Source organism: Melozone crissalis, unplaced genomic scaffold (assembly GCF_028551555.1).
Source record: "Melozone crissalis strain CALT ecotype California unplaced genomic scaffold, PUWL_Pcris_2 ptg000012l_1, whole genome shotgun sequence".
In the NCBI taxonomy this organism is placed as follows: Eukaryota; Metazoa; Chordata; class Aves; order Passeriformes; family Passerellidae; genus Melozone; species Melozone crissalis.
Genome location: NW_026535790.1, coordinates 14,635,226 through 14,652,831, shown reverse-complemented (window position 1 = coordinate 14,652,831; position 17,606 = coordinate 14,635,226). Strand labels below are relative to the sequence as shown.

At 49.5% G+C, this 17,606-nt stretch overlaps 1 protein-coding gene across 1 annotated transcript in view; it reads left to right on the top strand.

Moving 5' to 3' along the window:
- The first annotated feature begins 387 nt into the window (after positions 1–387).
- The window catches only part of CACNA1H (calcium voltage-gated channel subunit alpha1 H), a 150,277-nt gene continuing 133,058 nt past the window's right edge, over positions 388–17,606 (top strand). Inside the window, exons 1-2 of the mRNA XM_054270947.1 lie at positions 388–474; positions 721–1,028. Coding sequence (XP_054126922.1) covers positions 739–1,028 — 290 coding nt within the window. The 5' untranslated portion in view covers positions 388–474; positions 721–738. The remainder of the gene's footprint in view (positions 475–720; positions 1,029–17,606) is intronic.

Below are 17,606 nucleotides of genomic sequence, written 5' to 3'. Positions count from 1 at the left end.
CCGAACAAAGGCGGGGGAGGGGGCGATGCGGGGCAGCCCCGGCTCCTCCCGGCCCCCGCCCCCGCCGCCCCCGCTCTCCCCTCCCCTCGCTCTCCCTCCTCCCCCGGTAAATCCGAAGTTTCCTGTTGGGCACGGGCGAAGCTCGGCGGAGCTGCCTCCTCCTCGCTCCTTGGGATTTACCGTCGGGAGAGGCTCGGGAAGGGCCCCCGCCACCTTCTCCTCCTCCTCCTGCTCTTCCTCCTCCTCCTCTCCCCAGCCTTCCTCCATCCTCCATCCCCGCGGGCGGGCGCCGCACGCCGAGCCCCAACCCCTCCCTTTCCCCCCCCCCCCCCCCCCCCCCCCGCTGGATTTTGGGGGTGCCACCGTGCCTGGGAGGGGGCTCGGCCACCCCCGGGAGCCGCGATTGTCGCCGGTCCCATGTGAGCTGCAAGGCACGGCTATGCCCCTGGGGACACCGCGCTCCGCCCAACTGAGGTAGGACACCCCCCAAGAATCCGCCATCCCCCAAAAATCCAACGCCGGGAGGCTCCTCCGGGGGCTCCCCGAAGCGTGGGGGGCACCCCCGGCTCGCCGTGGGGGGCGGGAGCGGCCGCGCCCGGGCGGAGGCTCGACCTCCCCCCGCCCGCCTTTGTTGTGGCTGGAGCGCCGGGACCCGGCGGAGCATCCCCGGCGGCGGCGGCGGAGGCGGCCCGGCCCTGACCCGCTGCCCTCGCCCCGCAGGTGCCGCTGGCCGCGACCATGAGCGCCGGCGAGAGCCGGGAAGCGCCGCGCCCGGCCGAGGTGCGGGTGCCCATCACGGCGCTGCCAGCGCCGCGCCGCCCCGCCGAGCAGCCGCCCGAGGATGCCGGCGGCGGCTCCGGCAGCGCCTCCGGCTCCGGCAGCGGCTCCCCCGGCCGAGAGCCGCCCGCCGAGCTGGGCTCCGAGGAGGAGGAGCAGGTGCCTTACCCGGCGCTGGCACCCACCGCCTTCTTCTGCCTCAAGCAAACCACCCGCCCGCGCAGCTGGTGCCTCAGGCTGGTCTGTAACCCATATCCTTTCCCTCGGGACACCCCCGGGACACCGCGACACCCCCGGGACCCTCCCCGTGGCCGGAGCATCCCGGCGGAGCTGCGCGTCCCCGCTGCCGGCAGCGCCCGGGGATGCCACGGAGCCACCGGCGTGTCCTCGGTGTGTCCCCAGTGCCGGCTCGGAGAGGGGGACAAGGGGGATTTGTGGCAGCGGGACACGCATGGAGCGTGTCACCAGTGTCACCAGTGTCCCCCGAGCTGGGGACACGCCAAGGTCCCGCAGCGGCTCCGTGCGAGTGTCCGGGACGGGCCGGACGGAGCCGCTCGGGGGGTGCGGAGCCGCGGACCCCCGAAATTCCCAGCGGGGAAAAATATCCCTCAACTGCACTCGCGGCTCGCCGGGATGGGAATCCTCGCAATTCCAAAGGCGAGTTGGTTTTATTGGAATGCCGGGGGGCATCAGCCCCTCCGCTGTTTATATAAGAGCCGCGAGTGCACGGGAGCTTTCCCGATGGGGGAAAAATGAAGCTGGAGTTGCTTTGGGAAAGGCACATTCCCGAAAAGTCCCCTCCGCTTTTGTTCTGCTGCAACTTGCAGGCAAGGAAGGGAACAGTGAATCCCTTAAATCTCCGCCGTTCCCGGTGTCCTTTCCCGGCTTTAGGAATGTTAAATAATCATCCAGCAGCGTTTTCCTGTGGCTCGTGACATCCAGGAGATGGAATTTTCCCCGGAATGCTGGGTGCGAGCGGGAGTTGTCAGCTTGTGCCCGGAATCTTTGGGAAGTGAGCTTTTAGCACGGGCATTGTGTGGAGAATTCCTGCTTTTCCCTGCCCCTCATCCCTGCCTGCCTCTCTCCCCGTTATTTATTAATTTATTAAGCCCATTATTTATTAATAAGCTGATTATTGATCTGCCTCAGCTCCCCACACAAACCCCTGGTTTTCCGCAGCAGGAATTGCACATTTCTCCCGGGAATGCTGCCCCGGGCTGGGAGCTGCAGGAATAATCTGAGGGAAAATCCCACAGTTTTTATGGATTTGGGGCTGTTTTTGTTCTGCACAAAATGTTGACCAACTTTGGTCCTGTAGTGATTCCTCAAAACCCTCAGGGATTCATTAAGGGTTGGATTTAGTCGGGAAAAATCCCTTTCCCATTTTTTTTTCTCTGGAAAATGGAGCTCCTTGGCCCCAGCTGATTTCTTGGTTCTGCTCGTGTTGGGTGAAGTCTCTGCTTGCAGCAAATCTAGGCTTAAATTCCTCTTCCTAAAGTGCTTCTTGCTGGTTAAGCCAGGCCTAACATCACCAGTGCCATCCTGGGTGCTCGTTCCAGCATTCCTGAGAGCCTGGATGCTGGAAAAAAGGGATTTGGGGCAAGGATTTCCAGCCCTGGGGGGGGGGGAACTTGGATGTGCAAGGGTGGAAAGGAGGAATTGATGCTTAAATATTCCACAGAATGGTAATTCCATAAGAAAAATGGGATGGAGCTGGCCTTGGGGAGGGCACTGTGTTATCACAGGCAGGAGTGAGTCAGGATGGATTTATTCCCTAATCCAGGTGCTTGTGATGGAAAACTTTGGGAGTCTGTGGGAGGAAAGGTCATTTCCTTTGGGTTTGGGGGAGTCTCTGGGTTTGGCATTCCCGAAATCTCCTCTGGCAGGTGGAGAATTCCAAGGCAGGTGTTTTGGGAGAGGGTTCAGGTGTGCTCAGGCTGGGCTTGGATTTTCCTGTTGGGAATTCCCAGCAGAGCACCTGCCTTTCCCAAACTTCCCCATCCAACAGAACATCACTGGAAATGGAGATGGATTGTTAACAGCCAAGCAGGAATTCCACAGAATTCCCAGGATTTCAGTGCTGGTGTGCTCGGATGGCAGCAGGAGGGATGAGCTCCTTACTGGGATTTATTCCCATTTTTCCAGTCTCCAAAACCAAATCCTTGGATTAAATTTTTCAGGGAGAGCTGGTTGGGATTTTTGGAGCCACCTCAGAGCAGGATCTGTGTTTGGGTGTGTTGCACCAGAGGCACCTGGAAACCAGGAGCTTGGGAAAAATTCCATGGAGGGAGTGGGACACCTGGGAAGCAGCTGGATGAGGGGATTGGCTGGATCAGGGCACTGAGGGCTGGAATTCCTGGGAGATTTTCCCAGAAGGAAAAGATCCCACAGAGGGAATTTCTGGCTCTGTGGGTTTAGATTCTCTTCCTGCCCTTCCCGAAGCACAAATCCATAAACCAGGAAAAAGGGTGTTAGGTTTTTCTTAGGATTTATGGAAGGGAGGGATGGGAACTGGAAATGCTCCCAAAATCCTTGGATCTTCCTGAGGTGCTCTCCTTGGATGGGGCTTTTTGGTTGTTTTTTCCAGGGAAGTTGTCCTTGCTCCCACTGGGATTGATTTGGTGGGAAGAGGGGAAGGTCTCACTCCGTGCCCTCCAATTCCCATATCCCTCTTTTCCCTGTGTTTGCTGCTTTGGGAATTCTCCTCCTGTGAGGAATTCCAGCTCCAGGGTCCAATTTCCAGCAGCTCCTTGAGGCTGATCCCATGGGACGCTCTGGGAATGGAGCTGCACTTGGATGAGGCACCCAAAATTCCCATTCCATCCAATGAACCCCTTGGGGATCTCCCTTTCCCACCCAGATTTTCCAGGAGCTGCCGGCCACTCCAGATATTTTTGGGAATCGGAGCTATCCCAGCCCTTTGGCCCGGAGCAGGTGGGAATCTTCCCAAAAAACGTGATTTGTGTGGAGCTTAAGCAGGAAGGGGTCACAGGGAGGCTTTGGAATGGCTAAAAAAAGCTGGAGCCGGGTTCTGGAGGGGACAGGTGGGGCAGGGTCAGGTTACAGAGCCGGGAACATTCCCGGGGAACATTCCCAGCCGGAGGCATCAGTGGGAAATGGGGATGGGGCACACGGAGGAGCTGCACCTCGGGGTTGGGGCTCCACTGCCTTTGGGAATGCTGAGAACAACCTGGAAAAGTGATCCTGGCAAGGATCCTGCTCTGCCTCCCCTCTGCTTCCAGAGGTTTGGGTTCATGGCATATTCCAGTTGGGAAAAGCGCTGATTTTGGGGGGTGGGAGCATTAATTAGGAGTGTGTTAATTCAATTAATCTGAGCAGGGACACTCTGCTGTCACTTTTGCTGTACAGTGGCATTCCTGGATTTATTCCTGGATTTTCTGAGTGCAGGAATGTTTTCCCAAGCTCCAGGGTCACCTCCAATCCCAATTCCCACCCGAAAATCACAGATCACAACAAGCTAACAACCCAAACATCATTTTTGGGATACAAGCCCTGATCCAAACGGGATTTTCCCTCAAACCTGGGTGGATTTTCTCTCTCTTTCCCTGCTGTGCTTTGCATTTCCCTTTGTTTTTTTTTTTAATCCACACAAAATTAGGATCAAACTTCTTTATTTTCCTTCGGATTGGATCTCCTACGTCTGTTTATTTCTGGAGGGCCGTGGGTGGCGTTTTGTGCTGTTCCCGCGGGGATTTGGGGTTTGCCACCCCTCAGGGTTGTTCCCTGGCTTTTCCCAAGTGGATCCATGGAAACCTGGAATGTCAAATGGGGTTTCCTTGAATATTTGGGATTAGCAAGGAAGGAGTGAATCCCTAAAGGTCTTTAGGAGGGGTTGGAAGCATCTCCTGGATTTTTGGGTCATGGATGTAACCCCAGGTGGGCTCTGATGTGAGGAAAGCTTGGAATCCATCCCAGGACATCTCCAAGGGGTTTTCCCTCTGAAAAACTGGGAAAAATGGGATGGAGGGGATGGGAAGCACAGCACTGGGAATCTGCTTCCAAGCCTGGCTTTTCTAGGATCCCTTTATCCTAATCTGTGTTTTATTGCCAATGGATTCTGGAATTATCCATCTCTGAATCCCCAAATCCAGGATTTTTAACAGAAAATAGGAATTCAGTGATTCCAGGGTGCTTTTGAGGCTGGTTTTCCTTTTCTCCTGATTTATTTTAAGTTTGCCTGGGCTGGGTACTCCCTGGAAAATCCACTCCAGTGCACACTCATCCCATTGGATTTTCCTGAGGATTCCTCATAATCTCTGGGAAATATCCTCAATTTATTCCCTGTTCCAGACTAATTTCAGAGCATCTAATTCCCATTTTCCATGGCATTTATGGATGCATGGATCCATAGAAATCCCAGACTCCACTTGGCTTTGCCAGTTGCCTTCAATTCCTCCCCTCAAATTTGCTGAGAATCAACAAATCCCATTCCAATTTGGAGTTTGGTTTGGAATTTTGGGACGTGGATTGAGTCCAGGTGTGTTTCCAGAATTTCAGGATGAAAAATTCCTTGGAAATGTGGAGCAGCGTATCCCAGGAGTGGAACTGGGAATGCAGCAGATCGGAGGCTCCAGCTGATCCCTAGGGTTGGATCTGGGGCAGGGGGATCCCAGATTTTCTGTGGATGTTTCCTGATTAACCATTCAGCTTCTCTGGGGTGTTTTGCTGGTTTTTAGGGAATTTTTTAATGGAAAAATGGGATTAGATTGATTTAAACTCACCTTTCCCTTGGCTTTGTGTTTGAGGGATTGGGCTGATTCCTTGGGAGACAAATCCTGACTTTTTCAAGCTCCAAGTGGGACAATTCCATTGGAACTGGGATCACTCTTGTTTGCAGTAAATAAACTGGGAATTGGGATTTTCTCCCTGTTTTTGCATGGATTTGGGATTTGTTTCCAAATCCCTGCTGCAGTCAAGAATTCCTGCTGCCCACTCAGAGTTTTCCCTGGATTTCCCCCCTTGTTCCCAGTCTGGGATCTCCTCGGGCTGCTGGAAATTCAGGAGGAATCCCAGGGATGCCCAATCCAAAGCCATCCAGGTGTGTTTTCCTTTAATCCCTCAGAATTCCATCCCCTGGAGGGCCTGCCCAGCATTCCAAGGCTGGAATTTCTCATGCAAGGAATATTTTCTGAATATTTACACAGATGTTGGAAACTTGGATTTTGCTTTTAATTCTTGAGGCAGCAGCTGCTGCTTAGGGCAAATCCCTAAATCGTTGGGATTTTAAGGAAAAGACACTTTAGAGGGAATATTTTGCTGCCTGGGATAGGAGGGAAGTTACTCCAGGGTTATTCCATGATCCCAGCTAGGAGTTAATTCCAGAAACTTCCAATCCTTTTCCTGAAGCAGCAAGGGAAGGGAATTAGAGGGTGCTGAGCTCCCTGGAAAACCAGGAATGGTCACTCTGGAGTGGTCTGGGAAAATTTGACAAAAAGCAGCTGAAAAAGACAATTTTCCCTCTTTTTTTCCCCAGATAAAAATCCGGTCTGGGCACTGCAGCAGGAGCAGGGATTTGGCAGCGGATGAAATGCTCGGCTCTGGGATCTCATTTTCCCTCTTTCCATGGACAGATGGGAATTGTGTGAGCTCACAATGCTCCCACTATTTGGCTGGTTTTCCCTAGAATTCCAGAGGAATGGGATGGCTCTGTGTGTGTGCAGCTATTCCAGGCAGGAATTCCAGCTGGGTCTCTGCTCCCAGTCCCTTCCCTCCATCCCAGCAGGGGAGGATTTGCCCGGATATCAAAATCCTGGGAGATCTTGCTGGAAGCAGGAATTGCAGTGTAGGTTTTTGGGATATCAGCCCCATTCCCAAGGGATGGAGGATGCTGGATGGATGTGACAGACAGGGACATTTTGGGGAAGAGCATCCCCATGGGATTTGTGTGGAGCTCGTTGTACCCAAACTCTTTGATCCTCTCTGCCTGTTTGTTTGGTTTTTCCCTGCTGTCCCAGGAATTCCTGGGAGATTTGGGATCAGAACACAGGTGTTTCCATGGATTTCTGCTCCTGTCTCTGAGGATGAGGAGAGAAGGAGGAACTGACACCTCCTTCATTGGGAATGACAGGGAGGGAAGGACAGGAGACAAAGCAAAATGTGGGATTTGGTGCCACAAATGGGAATTCTTTGGGATTGGGAAAGGGGCCACCAGCTCAGGTGGGATGGGGCTATTTAATCCCAAATCCATCTCCAGCATCCCTTGGATAAAGCTGAGGGCAAACAAGGCAGGACCATCCCTGCTGAATCACTTTAGGCCGAGTTTAAGCCAAGCTTAACCTGTGTTCCTGAGAGTTGGGAATAAGGGAGTTAGGAGCAGGGAGATGTGGGAACAGAGAATTCAGGAATCAGAAATTCAGGAGATTTGGGAACAGGGGAAACTCAGGAATCAGGGATGTGGGAACGGGGAAACTCAGGAATCAGGGAGTCTCAGGAATCAGGGGACCCATCAGGGAATGCTCTTGGCGCAGCAGCGTGTCCTGATCCCAGCTCCTGCTGGATGTTCTCCAGGACTTCTACACCTTCCAATGGCTCCTGGAGCGACCCAGTTGCCAACAATTCCTGCTGCTCCAGACATCCCTGGGGTTCTGTCTGCCTGGGAATGCTGGACCAGAATCCCTAAAAAGGCTCCAGGGCCGGGCTGCCAAGAGGGATGAGCTCGATCTGGCTGTGCATCCTGTGCGTTGGTTTCTCTGGAATTCTGGGATGTGCTGCCCTGTCCAGAGGGTTGGGAAGCCAAAAGCTCCATTTTTTCACCAGGAGCCTGTCCCGAGCTCCTTTAGATTGGATATTGGGAAAAACTTGGTTTTTCCATAGAAGTTCTCAACAGTCCATAAATATTACCAAGAATGGGATTGCTCTAGGTTGGAAGAAATTCCAGTCATTTTAAAACTCCTCTGGAGCACTTCATATTCCAAGCACTTATTCCAATCCTTGAATTCTGTAGGCAAAATCCTGGGGAAGCAAGGGTTGGGCTTAGCTCTGATTTGGGAAAGGTTTTGGAATTCCAGAGGTTTAATTTGGAGGAAAAAGCTGTGGAATAGGAGGAAAATAAAGTGAGGAAAAGGCTCTTTTGCAGCACAAATTCCATGGATTGAATCCTGCCTGGAATTTTGGAGATTGAAAGAGGAATAAAAAGATGGAAGGGACAGAATTTCCCAGGAATTTTGTAATTCAGGGATCAAGCATTGCTGTCCTTCAATTCCAGTTGGGAACAAGCGATGACAATGGAGAAAAGTTCAACTGGGCTGGAAAAATGGGAATATTTTAATATTCCCTGTGCTGCCTGATCCCAGAGTGTGGAATTTCCAGGGAATTTCCCTTTAGCAGCTCCTAAGAGAGTTCTGCATCAATTCTTCCCTCAATCCAGGAATTTTGCTGTTAGAGCAGCGAATTTTCCACATTTTATCAAAAGTCCATTTCCTTCCCTGTCTTTTCCAAGTCAGATTCCCTCAATTCCTCTCCTACCTGAACTGGGATATCCACAGGACAATGGGATTTCCTGGCAGTGCTGGAAAAGCTCCAGCCAGGGGATTTTCCAGGAGTGCTTTGTGTTTCCTGGGAATGCCAGAAGGAATTCCAAACCAGAGTTTGGATCTCATCCTCCTTCATCTCCCTTTTCCCATCTTTCCTCATCCTGCTCCTCTTGGAAACCCAACCCCAGGTTCTTTTAGGATGAGGAGGGAATTCCCAGTTTGAATCCAGGGGAAAACAAATTTATCCAAGAATTGGGACCTTGGCGGGACATGAGGGGATAGAGGGGAGAGAAAGCACAGAATTTTTTGCTTCTCCTCAGTTTTCATGGCAAAATCTCATTTTTCCCTTGGGAGCAGCTCTCAGGCACAAAAAAAGGGAATTATCCCTAAAATCCTCATTTTATTTGAAATCCAGTGGGAAAAAGCAATTTGGGTACATGAGTGGGAATTTTGGTGCTGTTCCTTCATCCTTGCACATTCCTGGTGAAATTCCTGAAGGGTTTTCCACCCCGCGCCCAGGAAAAGTTGCTTTGGGTTTGGTTTGATTGGGATGGGGAGAAGGAAAGGAGGAATTAATGAGCGTGGAGCTGTTGCCATAGCAACCTGTTGCTAATGGATCTCTGGGTTTCCTCTCCACCTCCAGCAGCGTTTCCTGGGAATATCATTCCCATGGCAACGGATGGCGCTGATCCCTCCCAGGCCACCGCCTTGGAAGGGCACAAAATGCTCCTTTTTCCATCATCCTGGGAATTTTTAATGGGAAAAAAATTCCTGCTACCCCAGAGAGATTTTTGGGATGCTCTGGAGTAAAAATTCCCAACTTGATCCTGTCTTTTTTTGAGAGTTTTTCAACCAAATCCAGCCCTCACCTCCCATGTGCTCTTTGCTGTCTCCTCTTCCTTGTCCTGCCCTTGAAGTTGGAATTCTGGGAGAAAAGCCCAGGAAAAGTGGGAATTTTGTGATGTGGGATAATGAGGCATGAGGGAATCCTCTTGACCTTGGAATTTTGGGAGAAAAATCTGGGAAAAGTGGGAATTATGTGGCAGGATAATGAGGCACAGGGGGATCTGCTCATTCCTTTGAAAAATTCCCCTTCCCTTTCTGTGTTGGCTTTCTGTCACCTTTGGATGATAAAAATTCCATCGAATTCCTGCCTCCCAACCTGAGCTCTTCCCTCTTCCCAAAGAATCCAGATGGATTTGGATCCAAATGGATTTCTCTGGATGAGCAGCACTCCGAGGAGCTGCTTTTCCAAGGAAAGTTGGGTTTGTTTCTCTTTCAGTCCAGGGAAGGCCACTCGGAGTCATTATCCAAAGATTTCCTGTCCCATGGCCATCTCTGGTGGATTCCTTATTTTCCAAAGGCTTCTGCAGAATGGATGGCTTTGCTAGGGAGCCTGGAATGTTTGGATCTTCATTTAGACTGTTTAACTCAGAGGTCCTGGAGTTCAAACACTTTTCCAGCCTTTCCAGAGGCTCTGGCTTAATCCACCCTGCAATCCCAGGAGGATCAGCACTATTCCAACAGCAGGAGGATTTTTAGGGATTTACAACCCAATCTGGTGCTTCTTGCTCTTCCTTTTCCCCAAAATTATTCCTGGAATCCCCCTCCCAGCCGGTGTGGTTTCGCTGTTCTCTTCGCTATTCTGTGCCGGGTTCCTGGTGGTGCCTGGAGAGGAAAGGTTGGATTTGAGGGAGATTTATGGATTCTGGCAGCTTTTGCAAGGATGTTCCTGCATCCTTGACCTTGGAGAAGAAGCTGGGCAGCACTGCAGGTTCCCACTTGGCTCCTCGGCGTGAATTCCCAGCCTGTCAATCCCGAAAATGCTGATGTTGGGATTTGAGCGGAGCGTTAAAAATCCGGGATAATTACCTTGGAATTAGATCATTCCATGGGAGAGGTGCACAGCTGCTCCTTCCTAATCCGAGGTGCTGATTTAGGCTTTATTCCGTATTTCCTCTTGGATTGTTTAAAGGGAAAATAAATTGGCTCCATTTAAAAAAAGATGGAATTCTTGCTTTTCCAGCAAATCTAGGCCGTGATTAAATCCTTCCACGGTAAAAAAAAATCATTCCAATTATTGGAGAGGGAATTTTTTCCAACTAAAGCTTAAGTGGTCACCCTCGGCTAAATTCCACCTTTTATCAATTTAATTGGAAAACATTCATTCCATGAAATAATCTGGGAATGCTGGGAAGGAATTGCCAGTTGCCAGGACAACCCATTTCTCCCTGGCTCCCTTTTTAATCCTTATTTTTCCTCCCCCCTTTCTTTCTCCAATGTCACTTTGGATCATATCATCCTGACGGGAGATTTCATTATTTGGGAATTCAGGCAGCCTGCATTGAAAGGCTGAGGGATTTTTGGGAAGTTAATGGAATTTAGGGAGCTCTCCTTGTATCCGTGCCTGTCCTCCATGGAAGGTCACGAGGAGAAGTGGGAATTACAGGGAAAGCTGGAAAGTCAGTGGGAGCAAACAAGAGGCATCTCCTCTCTTATCCCAACACCTCATTCCAGCAGATTCCAGCTGGGAATGTCCTTGAATCCAAGCTGGATTTGTGACATGGGACACGGCGTGGGATCCACGAGGTTCTGGTCAGTGAAATTCCAGTGGTAGAATGAGGGTGGCTCAAAGTCTGCTGGATCCAGGATTTTCCTGGACAACCACTTCCCCCTCTCTCATCCTTTCTCCTCCCCACTGGAATAATCAGGATTTCAGGTTAGGATGGAGTTTTGGTTCATGAAGAAGGAAATAATCCCAGAGGAAGTCAGGGACACAGGGCTGGATGTCACCTCGAAGGGAAGAGTTGGTGGCAGGTCTGTACGCATTCCATAGGAATGGATTGGACATTGGGAAAAGGAGCCTGACAAAATCCTGACAAAGATCCAAAGCTTTTAGTGCAGCCTGGACCAGGCCAAATCCCAGAAATCCCTGGATTTGGTCATTCCAAGGAATCCTTGGCTCAGTGTCCCAAGGGTTTGACATTCTGGGATGAAAACCCAAGGACAGGATTCCTCATGCATTGCTGGAAAAAATGGGAAAAGCTCTGGAATGCACCCAGGAATGGTGCAGCAGTGATTTCCAGGGAGATAATTTTGGAGCTGGATTTGGGGGCTGTTCGCAAATTCCATAATTGTCCCACAACTCCCAGAGTGCTGCCGGCCTCGATGTTGGAATTCTGGGGGGAATCGGATGATGTGGAATTTTTGGGAATAGACACCGGACTCCAGAAAGTAGCCTGAAAAAGAAAAGCCTCAAAATAAGGTTATTCCTAAAAAATCTTGGATTACTTGGAATCCAGTGAAATCCCAGCCTCCTCTGGCACTGGAGCTGCGGAGGGGATAAATCCGTTCATTCCAGTCCCGTTCCTGATCCATTATTTATGGCCCAACATTTGCTCTGGAAAACATCTCTGTGTGCTCGCTGCCAGAACCTTTGGATCCCGGGGGATTTTCCCTGTTTAATGAGTCCCAGGGGTGGGAAGAGGGGTCAGGAGAGGGGGAGACTCTGAACGTCTCCGCTCGGGTTTTTCCTGCTCTGGGTTGCTCCAGTTTTGTCGGAATTCTCCTCCCAGCCCGCGAGATCAAAGGAAAAAGGGAAAATAAATCCACGGAGCCACTTGTTGGGATTTCCCTTTGGAGACACCTAAATTGCAGCTTTGCTTTTCCATCTGCTAATTATCCATTGTTGGGTTTTTCCATTTAATTTATTGGTTGTTCCTTTTTAATTTTTTTTCTTTTTTAAATCCCCTTTTTTCTGGGAGCACTCGGTTCTGCAGGAAGCTCATCCGTCCCATTCCCAAGGATCCCTTTAGGATCATTCCCATTTTTCTGCCCCCTCCCTTGCCCTTGTGTCTCTGGCTCCAATGGGATGATTTATTTTCCATTTGCCAAAGGATGGAATAATCCATATCCGTGTGCCTCCGGCTCTAATCCCTCTTTTTTTTTCCCCTGGGCGATTGATTCCGTGTGGGAGGGGTTTTAAAGCTTTTTTGGGTTTTTTTGGGATTTGGAATTAAAAACCAGGCTGGAAATGCAGAATGGAGTGTGAAGAATATTTGTTTAAATTTGTCCTTTCCCCTTGACTTTGCTTGAATTCCAGATAAATCCGGGAATTGCTCCCTGCCCCCATCCTTCTCCCACCATCCTCAGCCAAGGATCAAAAATCCAAATTCCTAAAAAATCAAGGGAGTCAGTGAAGCTTCCTGGCTCCATCTCCTCCATCCTGGAGAACTTCTTCCATTAACTGTGTGGATTCTGAATTTCCCTTTCCCACTAATTTCGAGGGAATGAACCCATCAGGCTCCTGGAAAATGCAGCTTTTCCACACTAAACAGAGGGGAAAAAGAGGATTTAAAGGAATTAGGGGGATATTCCCAGCATTCCTGATCCATTTGCTATTACATGGGAATCTGGCAGTGCTGTTCAATCTGTGCAGCCTCATTGATTCCCAATAAATTGTTGGGATCACTTGATCCCATTCCATGTCCCCAGTCCAATGTCACTCATCCCACACGTCAGCGCTGGCTCCAAACATCCCACGCAGCTTCCAGCCCTTCCCAGATGTGGATCTGGACTCCCAGAAGCCTTTTTTATCCAGGTATTTAATGGAAAAATCCATCAGTATTTATTTTTAATCTCAATTTCATTGTCAGAGTTTGGAATTTGGTGTTTTTCCTTTTTTTCCTGGATTTTTATGATTGGATGCTCCATCCCCCTGTGTTAAGCAGGAAAGGCTGATGTTGGGATAAGGAAAATAAAAAATCCATGAATTTGGCTTGGCACAGGGACAGTGACCACTCCAATGACACTTCCAGGGATCCAGGGGCAGCCACAGCTTCTCTGGGCATTCCATCCCATCCCCTCCCCACCCTCCCGGCTGGGAATCCCTTCCCAAATCCATTGAAACCTCCTCTCTTCCAGTTTAAAGCCATTCCCCTTTCCTGAGGAGGAGAAAGCTTTTAAAGGAAAAAGAACTCCAGGAATATTTAAATTTTTCCCTCTTTGAGCAAAATTCTTCCAAAATCTGATAAATCCTGGATAAAACCAGGTGTTTCCAGACAAACCTTGGCCTTTTCCTGTGTAAGGGAAGGAGGAGGATTGGCTCCAAGGAGAAGTTTGGGAAGAGCATGGAGATGTCAGGTCTTATCCAATGGAAGGGGAAAAATGCCCGGAACCCTTCGATGTTCCCGAGGTTTGTCAGGAAATCTTTCCTAACAACTTCACTCTGCATCTCCACCTGGAGTTCTGACGGGGTTTGGAGGGAAGGACATCGGAAAAGATGGATAACAACGGGAATTCAGCAAGGACTCCAATTTCCACAGGCAGGATGTGCCACTGGAAATGCCAGGGCTATTTATGGACCCTGGGATAGAGGGGAAACGTAGAAAACTTAGGAATTTCGGCAGCTTTATCAGGATCTGGGAGGAGGGAGAAGCTGTTAATCCTTGGGAAGGTCTGGAGGGAGCTGGGGGACACATCCAGCCCCATTCCCTGGCTGAGGAATCCCAAATCCTGCTCCTTCCTTGCCTTTTGTTCTCCCTGGGCCATCCATATATGGGGCTTTTCCCAGAGAAACCTCCCACCAGGGCTCCAATCTAAACAGTGGCAGCATCCTAGGATTTCTGCAGCTCCAAACTCCTGGAACAGCTTCCAGCTGGAATTAGGAGCCCTCGGGAATTCGGAATCCCAAGCTGTGCTTTTGTCATTGTCAAACTCCCACCTGGAATTTGCTTGGAATTCGCTGTGGTGTATTGGAAAGCTGAAAGGGGAACCCAGGAAATGCAGGAATTTTTTTAGGAATTTTTCCCATTTTTCCCTTTTTTTTTTGGCTGTACAAAGCTCCCATCTCTGGTAGTTGATCTCTCCATGGATCCATGTTTTGTGCAATCCAAAATCTGCACCTGCAGGGATCACACTCAGAATTCCTGCTGGCAGACTCAGATGGTGCATCCAGAATTCCCTCATTTTTTTGGGGTTGGATCAGAAAGGAAGAGGAATATTCCCTCTGCTCCACGAGTGTGTGAGCAGGGAAGGGCTGATCCATGAGGGGAACTGGCACAGATTCCCAGAAAAGCTGTGGTTGCCCCTGGATCCCTGGAATTGTCCAAATCCAGGCTGGAGCAGCCTGGAATAATGGGAAGTGTTGAGATTGGAACTGGATGAGCTTTAAGATCCCTTCCAATTCCAAACCAGTCTGGAATTAGTTTGGACCAATGGTAGCATCCAAAACTTCCCAGTTCAATGGGATCACCCCTGGATTGTGATGGTGGATTTGGGATAATTAGGGCAGGATTTGATCCTGGATATGTTGATGTTTATCCATGGGTATCAGCTCCTCGTGTCCTAAAGGACAGGAGGAAAAGCAGGAAGAGAAGTGGGAAAACCAAAGCTTTTCCATCCTTCCTGTCCCTGTTTTCACGGGATGGAAATATTCTGCTCCAACCATAAATCCTGATCTCCAGGGGGAATTTTTTTCCCTCTGGAAATGGAATTTTGTGCTGGCATAACCTGGCAACCCACCCACGCTGGAGGCTGAGCTATCCAATAATTATTGGATATTGGACTGGGAGCAGCTTCCTCTGCATCCCTGGGCTATTGATCCCTGGAGTATCCTGGGATTAGAAATGCAGGGAAGGAAATGGGAATTGGCATTTGAAAGGTGGCTCTGCTGGGGATAATAATGGGATCATTTCCTCTGGAGCAATGGGGAAACCAGGCTGATCCATCAGGGATGGGGATGTGGGGTTTGGGTTGGCTGGCACTGGAGAATTCATGGAATCATGGAATGGTGTGGGTGGGAAGGGGCCTTGAAGCTCATTTTGTTCCAACCCCAACACTTCCCACTATCCCAGGGTGCTCCAAGTGTCCAACCTGGCCTTGGGCAATTCCAGGGATGAGGCTGCCACAGATTTTCTGGGAATCTGGGGCCTCAACACCTTCCCAGCCAGGAATTTGTCCCAATATTCCATCTAAACTTTCCCTCTGGCACAGAAGCCCCATCCATGTCCTCTGGACATGCAGCATCCCATTGTCCAGGAGCCTTGGATCACTTCCCAAATCCTTCTGAGATCCCAGGAGTGGGCACTGAAAGGAATTCATTGCTTCAAATTGCTTCAAATTTCATCCCAGAGTTAAATTTCAGTCAAATTCCCATTCTCAGGAATTTTCTGGCTTGTTTAGAGAAGGAAAAGCATCTTAAAATCCCATGTTATTGACTCATGCTCTCCCACACATCCTGCAAATCTGGCTTTGGGAAAAGCTGGAATTTTGTGGATGGGAGGGATTTGTTTGGAGCAGGAGCTGGGAACTGCTTTGGGCTCATTCCAGGCTGGCTCTTGCCTCCCATGGGATGATGGTGCTGAGGATTTGGGGAATATTTGGGTTCAGAGGCTCTGGAAATCCCCACTCCAGGACGTGTGGAGCTGTTTGGTATTGGAGCTTCCTGCTGATCCTGGTTTTTCTTAGGGATAAAAAAAGCCAATGTCTTTTGGAATTGCTTTCAGTTGGTTTTGAACTTCTGGAAAATTTAGATTTTGGCTGTGGAGATGCTGGATTTGGATGATTTTTCCTGAAAATGGGATATTTATCCCTGAAAACAATCCCCAGTGCTGTGGGTGATGTGGGATTTCTGCTTTTCACCGCTGCTTTCCTAAGCTGTGTCCATTAAATCCCAGAAAATCTCCTGTCTCTGCTCCCCTGTGACACTTCCACCTGATTTTTCCTTTTCCTTTATCCTTCCCTCCCCTCTCCTGCCTTTCCCTGCTCCACTTTTCCCAGGAGTTCAACCCCTGGTCACAGCCAGGTCAGAGCAGGATTGAAATGAGGCCAGGCTTTGTCCCAGTTGGAAAACGAGGAATATTTTTGCTCTTGAAAAACATTCCTGATGTCACTTTGTGTTAGACATGACACCACTGCCAGCCTGTTCCTGGTGTCTCCTGGAAAATCAGGGATTTCTCCTGGAAAATCAGGGATTTCTCCTGGAAAATCAAGGATTTCTCCTGGAAAAATGAGGGATTTCTGTTTTTTCCAAGAGAAACCAGGTGCTCAGCAGGCAGGAATTTCTCCTCTTCTGCTTTTCTACATTATTTTTCCTGGGAAAAATCTCTCTTCACGGAGAAGGGATTGCTGGGAATGGGAGAGTTTAAAACATGTTTGGATTTGAGGATTTGGCCATGACCAAAATCCTGCTTTATTCCTATTGGGATTTTTGGGAATCATCTAAAATCCCATGGGATTTAAGGCTGAGGAGGGGGGGGAAAAACATGGAATGTTGGGATTGGGATGAAAGGTTGGGATCAGCCTAAACTGGGCTGCTGATCTCTGATCCCAGGGGTCCCAAATCCCCCTTTTCCATGGAGGAAAGGTTGGGAATGCAGCTCTGCCAAGGGCTGCTGCATCTTCCACAATTCCACCCCAAAATTCAGAATTCTGGCCTCTTCCAGCCTCACAACTTCTGGGATTTCCCTGGATTTGTGGTGTCCCCAGGGCATCCAAAATTCCGTGGCTGATCTCCCATCCCAGCATATCCAAAGGGGTTGGAAAACAGCAGAAAAATTCCCAAATCCAGGCCTGGATTCCCAGCAGTTCTGGAGCTGTTTTGTAGGGCAGGATCAGGACAATTCCAGCATTTCCATGATCCAGGGTTTTGTTGGGAATATTTTAGTGCTAATTAATCCCCATTCCCAGCACTTCCAGACTCTCCAGGAGCTGCTGGATCCAGGGAATTTGTCTCCAGCTGCTCAGAGCCATAAATATGGAATTTGTGTCAGCTTTATCCCTTTGGATTGGCACCCAGAGGAGGGAAAATGCCTGATCCAGCATTTCTGTCCTGGAAAAAAAACCCCAAAGCCAGCGATTTTGGATGTCAGGAAACCCTTTGGTGTCCAAGGCTGTCATTTTGATCTCAGATTTTCTTTTCTGAGTGGAGAGAAGTGAATGTGCCCTGGAAATCTGGGAAAATGCTGGGGAAAAAAATTATCACTCTCTTAGGGAAATTTTAAAAAATAATTTCTGAGAATTTTGAGAGTTGGTTTTGAGGGGTGTGAGGAGCATCCATGTCTCACTAGTGGGATGCACTGGGGCACTGTGGAATCTCTGGAAGGGGAAGAAGCAAAAAATTCCCACTTTTTCCTCCTGCACAGCTTAAAAGTGGTTAAAGGAAGGAGTTGGGGAAAATGGAGGAAAATCCAGCTGAGAGCTCTGTTCATTCCCAAGCCATAAAATTCTGGAAAACAGGGATTTATAAGGCAACACTTGGAATGATCCCACTTTGTGGGATTAATGGGAAGGTTTTTTAATTTTTAAATCCATTTTCAAGAGGAGGAACTTTCCCTT